Genomic DNA, 6993 nt, shown 5'->3' on the forward strand with positions numbered 1-6993 from the left:
TACTCTCTAATTTTTTTCTCCTGCTTACTCTATTTTATTTCCACCTATTTACTCTAATGTTTATCAATTGCAAGTTCGCAACCTATATATGTTATAGATTTGTACATACTCTAGCTGAATTTATAAGATAGTCTAACCCCACTCTATTTTCCCCTCTAAAATAGAGTTTAAAGTAAAAATGCTTCAATGATATTCTAGTTTCTACTCTATAATGGTGTAAACCTATTTTTTACTCTAGAGTGATTTTTTTATTTTTTGTTCATCGCTCTATTTTTCACTCTAAAATAAAGTACCATTGGAGCAACATCCAACTCTAGAAAAAAAAATAGAGTAAAACCATTGGAAATGGTGTAATTACTAGATTCGTACATGACTTTACCTGAGTTTATATGTACTCTAATCACATTGTAGACTTGTAGTTGAGTTTTATAGCTACATTTTACTTTGTCTCACGTGATATAGCTAGTCGGTAGATACATATATACGCATTATTCATGATATCTAGACCTTGCTAATTTTGAAGTACAAATGTACGTTTTAGAATAATGAAGGCCATCCTACTAGAATGCGTACTAGACCTTTTAAATAGATATAGCTTGACCTTGAATGTTTTAACCGTACACTGTGCATTACGTACTATAATCAAAAGTCAAAACCTTCATAATCATATTCATCATTAAAAACCAAGAAAACAAAAATGGGGTCAAGATAAATGCTAGGAGTAGTTTTTGGCTCTGTTCAAAAACACGGCGATTTGTCTGTGTAATCGGCCGAGTACATGCACATCGGTGACAGAGTGCGGCGATATGTCTCTGATCGGAAGAAAAACGCGGCAAGACGAGTTCATGTCGAATTGACCGTGGAATTGTATTAAATCGGCGTGTTTTTACGATTATAAATAAAATCGGTTCTTTCTTAAACCATGAAAAACGAAAGCTGAAACCGATATTTATTCAAATCCAATGTATTTATGATACATCTTTGATTTTATTGATTAAAGATCAAAAACTCAAACAAAAAAGATGAAAAAACTGAGTGACTGCGTTATTAGGGTTACATGAAGGTACATGGAGAAGATGAATTTGCAGACCGTATTATCCTTCACTTTAATGAAAAAAATAAGAATGACTTTAAGAACAATTCGAACTCATGACCCTTTGATCTCTCAAAAACGGACAGGGCCACTGAACCAACACGATAACTTTGCATTAATTGAACGATATATATAACATAATAGTTTATGTTATAAAATCAATTAATCAAGGTAGACGTCTGCAACATAAACGTGTATTATCTTGTATTATACGTATAAATAGAGTATTATATGTATAAAGAAAGTATTATCCATATAAAATATAGAAAATTCTTTCCGTATACTCTCCGATTTATTTTCGCTTTTCCAATAAATCGCTAGGCTCAGGTGCGTCGCACGCGTAGCGTTTAGCGAGTTTCCGAACAAGGGTTTTTTGTTTCATTAATACATATTTTGAGGAAAAAAAAAATAATTTGAAAATGGGGGTTATAAATAGCAGATTTTTTTCTGAAAAGAAAAATATATTATCTGTGATATTGATAAAGGCGAAAAATGAAATTTGTGCTACAAAAGAAGGAAGAAAATATTTAAATCAAAAGAAAAAGAAACAAATATTAATATTTGTTAAAACAAAAAGGTAGTCCAAAAAGTGGAGTAGGTGGGGGCGGTCGGCTTTTGAATAGTTTAAACAAAAAAATCAATAATAAAACCACACGAGTGATCAACCGGTTCGACTCGGTCGAGCTGTACAAGTTGTGTGTTTTTTTTAATAACATTATTATTATTTTTTTTAATTTTTGGTTTGGGTTTGGTTGGGTCACTCAAGTCAGGTGTAAAAGGAGGAGAAGAGAGAGTGTTGTAACACCACACCACCCCCCTTTGACCATAGTTTCAGATCTGAAAGTGCTTCTCTGTCTCTGTCGCGTATTCTCCGGCGTCGTTTCATGATCTGACTTTGGTCTCTTCTTCTTTTTTGTTCCTTTTACTTGATCACTGTTTCTCTCTGAACATGCCACGCCCTTTCTTCCACAAGCTGATTTTCTCATCCACTATCCAAGAAAAACATCTGGTAATCTCCCTCCCTCCTCTTCATCTTCTTCTTCCCCCTGTATCCCAAAAATCTCTTCTTTTCTTTTGGGTCGTTTCAAAGTCTTGATCTTTGTGTAAAGTTGAGAGTTTTCAAGATTTTGATATTCTCCATGTTTCGACAGTTTCTTAGCTTTCTTGAATTGAATTGTCTTGATTCTCAGTAGAAATCAAGTCAAGTTTGTATTTGTTTTTTTTTTTTCAGCTTTCTGAGCTGAAAAATTGAGTTAGTAAGATAGAAAAAGTTTCAGTTTGGTAAGCTTTGTGTATAACTCATATAATGGGAACTTGTATATTATGGTCATTGTTGTGGTTTGGAGAAATCTACATCTGGTCTAGTATTTTGATGATCTAATTGAGCGTAGTTTGGGAATGTGTGTGTGGTTTAGTGAGTTGACTTCTGATGACAATAAGATGTACACTTTTGTTAGATTCATGCAACTTGCGAGGGAGAAAAAGTTGAGATCTGTTTGTGGTTTCTTTATTTTGACTGTATTCTCAGTTTGACTTATGAAGTCTAAGGATTTTAGATTCCTTATTGATAATAGTGTATTGTCACTTGCGAGTGAAAGTGGGTAGTAATTGACTTTTTGTCTGTGTATGGTCTCTCTGTATGTCTATGTTGTAAGTCTCATTGCTTGTTTCCTTAAGATAAAAGTACATTTATGGTTTTATTATCTGCTTTATATTCACACTAGATGATACAGCGATTAGTTATCACTTGTGCAGTTTCAAATACTAGTTTGTTCTCAGTTTAGCATATAAGTAAAGAGTGATGAGATCATAGGCTTGAATGTTCACAAAGTTAAAAGGCATATGATTTATGTGATGAGGTCATAGGAGTCACATGGGCTGTATATAGAAAGATAAATATACAATGTTGTATGTCTAGTAAATGGAACAGCACCATTTGGGTTGTGATTTTAAATTAAGTCAAAGCAGTCTTTTCTCCAGCAATGTTTCTTGTTAATTTTGAATATATAATCTTTTTTTTTTTTACATTTTGTGCAGAGAGTTCCTGATAAGTTTGTGAGTAAATTCAAGGACGAGCTATCGGTTGCGGTTGCCCTCACAGTACCTGATGGTCATGTTTGGCGTGTAGGACTAAGGAAAGCTGACAACAACAAAATCTGGTTTCAAGATGGTTGGCAAGAGTTTGTTGACCGTTACTCAATCCGCATTGGTTACCTTTTGATATTTAGATACGAAGGCAACTCTGCCTTCAGCGTCTACATTTACAACTTATCACACTCCGAGATCAACTACCACTCCACCGGTCTCATGGATTCTGCACACAACCACTTCAAACGTGCGCGTTTGTTTGAAGACCTCGAAGATGAAGATGTTGAGGTTGTTCACCCTTCTCCTTTGTACCCATCACAGCATCCTGAGACTACTGCGCACGCTAATAAAGGGCATACTAGTTCAGCTATCCAGAGCTTCTTCGCTGAACCACCTGTTAAAGGTGACTTCCTCTTTATCTTTCTTGTTTATTGTGATCATACTTGTAACTAGGCCTGGGATTTTGAACCAAACCTGCTGAACTGAACCGAAATTTTTGGTTAGTTTTGATGACTTTGGTTTTCTTAGAAAAAATTATAACCAAACTATACCAATAACCCCAACATAATTAACCAAATTTCGAACCGAAAAAAACAAACTAACCAAATTTAACCGATTTAACAAGATTAAACCAAAATCTAAACGAAATCAAAAACTCCGGTTGGATTTTCAAAAACAGAACTAACCGAACCGAACTTTATTTCAGATTAATTCGGTAAAGATTAATATTAAACCGAACTAACCAAGTAACCCGAACTACCTGAACCCGCATGCCTACTAGTAAAGATTGATGCTTGATTTTTCCTTTCTTTACCAGCTGAAGAGACAACACCAACCCCAAAAGTTCCTAAAAAGAGAGGGAGGAAGAAGAAGAACGCTGATCCTGGTAAGCATTTTTTTCTCTTTTTAAACTATTCTGCAGACTCTTGTTTCATAGATAGATTGATTCTCATGAGAAGATACCTTTTTAAATGCGATCCATCCAGAGGAAATAAATTCATCTGCTCCACGAGATGATGACCCAGAGAACCGTTCAAAGTTCTACGAGAGTGCTTCTGCAAGAAAGAGAACCGTGACTGCGGAGGAAAGAGAGAGAGCCATCAATGCAGCCAAAACGTTCGAGCCAACAAACCCTTTCTTCAGAGTTGTTCTACGACCATCCTATCTATACAGAGGTTGCATCATGGTAAGCAACAAAAACATGTCGTTATTACATCACACAATGGTATGTGAAACAGTTATCTTTTTTTTCTTTTGTTGCGTGTTTCTTTCAACAGTATCTGCCGTCAGGGTTTGCTGAGAAGTATTTAAGCGGGATCTCGGGATTCATCAAGGTCCAGCTCGGGGAGAAACAATGGCCAGTGAGATGCCTCTACAAAGCAGGGAGAGCCAAGTTCAGCCAAGGATGGTACGAGTTCACTCTTGAGAACAACCTTGGAGAAGGTGACGTCTGCGTGTTCGAGCTGCTCAGAACCAGAGACTTCGTTCTCAATGTGACAGCCTTTCGTGTCAACGAGTACGTCTGAAACAAACAGAGATTCACTCTTTGTAGTTACTATGGTGTGACTGATCGAAGTGCAATGTAGGATGTCTTAATTTAAACTCTCTTTCTATTCATGTGTATTGGTCAGTGTCTCGATGTGGATAAGTTGTTTTATCATTATATATATCCTTGGAGTGGAACTCAAGTTAGGGTTTAAGAAACTTTTAGAAGTTTGTAAATACCTAATCAAATTAGGTATTGAAACTTGTGCCCCAAGAAAGATGATATGATGTCAGGTTTGTTGTGTTTGTTGATTCTTCATCTCTTAGCTTTTGTTTTTACACCTTCTCTTTGTCTTCATTCGAGCATTAGAATATAACAGAAACAGAGTTTGGCGTGTAGGAGCTCATCCTGTTTTTTCCTGAGCCAAGATTCTGATCTTATCTGTGTTCGAGTTAATGAAAGTGAAGAATGTCATGACATGGACTTCCGTGGCAACCGGGCAAGCTCTCAATGGAAGAGGAAACGAAACACCGAATGGCTGAATCGGGGATTAAACCAAACGAAGTAACATTCACTAGTTTGCTTTTGGCTTATCGTCATATAGTCTGGTTCAAGAAGGACAAGAGTTGTTTCAGAGTATGAGGACAAGATTTGGTGCGACTCAGGTGATTCAACACTACGGATGCATAGTGGACCTTCTCGATAAAGTAGGGCGGTTACAAGAAGCGTATGAGTTTGTATTCGCTATGAGCCTATGATTATCCAACCCGACGCTATCTTGTTGATAAGTCTCTGCAATGCCTGCAGCATCTATGGAGACACTGTGATGGGTGAAGAGATCGGAAAAGCGCTTCTCGAGATGGAAGGAGAGCAGAAGAAACTTGGTTTTGAGTGTGAAGATTATGTTGCTTTTATCAAATGTGAAGGGAAATGGGTAGAGGTAGAGAAGGTGAGGAATGAGATGAAAGAAAAAAGAATCAAAACAAGACATGGTACAGTTGTTTTGTTTAGATATCTTGTTAAATGTCAGAACCACACAAAACTGATTCTTGTCGTGTGCAAATTCAATTCATAACGGTTTCTTTGAGGAATTTTTAAGCAAGAGCATAAGATATGGGCTGTCTTTTATTTCTCAAAGCCCAAATAAACAAAGAGTAAAAAAGTTCAAAATTTTATTCCGACCTGCCGGAATCGAACCAGCGACCTAAAGATTATCTGCAACTACTACAGTCTTCCGCTCTACCAACTGAGCTAAGGTCGGATTTGCTTATTATGCAACAATTAAATATATAACGTATTTAAACTCGAGAAATAATAGTATCTCCATCTTTTTGTTAAACTAGATGGGCTTCAACCAAAAACCAATGGGTGATAAGTGGAGTGATCCATCTAATCTTATATATTGTTTAAGATCCCTTCCAACTACCAATGTGGGACACTTTGTGTCTAATACGCCCCCTCGAGATGATGACTCTTTAAGCGTCAATCTCGGAATGTTCGGGCAAAGATCGATTGGCCAACTTTGGGCCAGATCGATGTGGATCGGGTTGGACTGCGTGGATCGGACTCTAATACCATGTTAAGCTAGATGGACTTCTAAGCTAAAACCAATTTTTTATGCTTCTTTTGAAATTCCGAAGTTTCAAATCATATCTAAGGTGGGCAGTTTAATTTGAGTAGTCAGATAATTATATATGAGAGGTATTCATATCATGGTCGTATCAGACATTACATTGTTGCCAAGTTTTTTTTCTAATTAACCAAATCGTTGCACGATACAAAGATATGTAATTATATCTCGATGGTCTATGCTGATTATTTAGTGCCAATTATGTTATATATATATATTATATGAAACTGTCTTAAATAATTATTAATTTAGCATCTTTTTAACGTATATACTAGTCCTAGTTAGTTGGAGCTACGAGCCTATGCGCTGACTGCTGAGTGCGTGCGTGAGTGTAAATCATTTTGTTCGTGAGTTGTGATCGTGTTTTACAATTTATTTATTCCATCTATGTATTTTGTTTGATCAGGGGAGCATACAGATTCCTCCCAAAGTCAAAATGAATTATTAATATTGAAAAATAAAAGTTGAATTTGTGATTAACCTAATAAGAACGTTAACAGTCTACCATGTGAAAATCTGTAATAAATTAGTCAAGACTATGGGCTTAATCATTCTTAATAAATTAAAGTCAGATGGACTAAAACCTAGTGGAGCTTTGCCTAACTACGTTGGAGAAGCATGACTAACCTCACGGTGTTTGTTTTGTAAAATGCCACCTTCAATTTTTAATAGGAAAGCATTAATTAGTTGCTTGTA

General features: G+C 36.1%; 1 protein-coding gene and 1 non-coding gene across 2 annotated transcripts; one reads left to right on the forward strand and one right to left on the reverse strand.

Moving 5' to 3' along the window:
• The first annotated feature begins 1753 nt into the window (after positions 1 to 1753).
• LOC111212412 (B3 domain-containing transcription factor VRN1) lies at positions 1754 to 4978 on the forward strand. The gene is made up of 5 exons (XM_022713954.2): positions 1754 to 2102; positions 3131 to 3584; positions 3999 to 4067; positions 4168 to 4367; positions 4459 to 4978. The coding sequence occupies exons 1-5, from the start codon at positions 2043 to 2045 to the stop codon at positions 4705 to 4707; spliced, it is 1032 nt and encodes a 343-aa protein (XP_022569675.1). The 5' UTR covers positions 1754 to 2042; the 3' UTR covers positions 4708 to 4978.
• Positions 4979 to 5843: 865 nt separating this feature from the next.
• On the reverse strand, positions 5844 to 5928 carry TRNAY-GUA. Its single transcript is given in 2 exon segments — positions 5844 to 5879; positions 5892 to 5928. It is a non-coding gene; the product is annotated as a tRNA-Tyr (tRNA).
• Positions 5929 to 6993: the final 1065 nt, after the last annotated feature.

The sequence above is a fragment of the Brassica napus genome, chromosome C1 (assembly GCF_020379485.1).
Source record: "Brassica napus cultivar Da-Ae chromosome C1, Da-Ae, whole genome shotgun sequence".
NCBI classification, from domain to species: Eukaryota; Viridiplantae; Streptophyta; class Magnoliopsida; order Brassicales; family Brassicaceae; genus Brassica; species Brassica napus.

Bases quoted from the DNA above. Each gene is read 5' to 3' on its own strand.
- LOC111212412 (XM_022713954.2), top strand. From the start codon at position 2,043: ATGCCACGCCCTTTCTTCCACAAGCTGATTTTCTCATCCACTATCCAA. The intron at 4,068-4,167 runs GTAAGCATTTTT...CGATCCATCCAG, and splicing joins GAAGAAGAACGCTGATCCTG to AGGAAATAAATTCATCTGCT. The intron at 4,368-4,458 runs GTAAGCAACAAA...TTCTTTCAACAG, and splicing joins TATACAGAGGTTGCATCATG to TATCTGCCGTCAGGGTTTGC.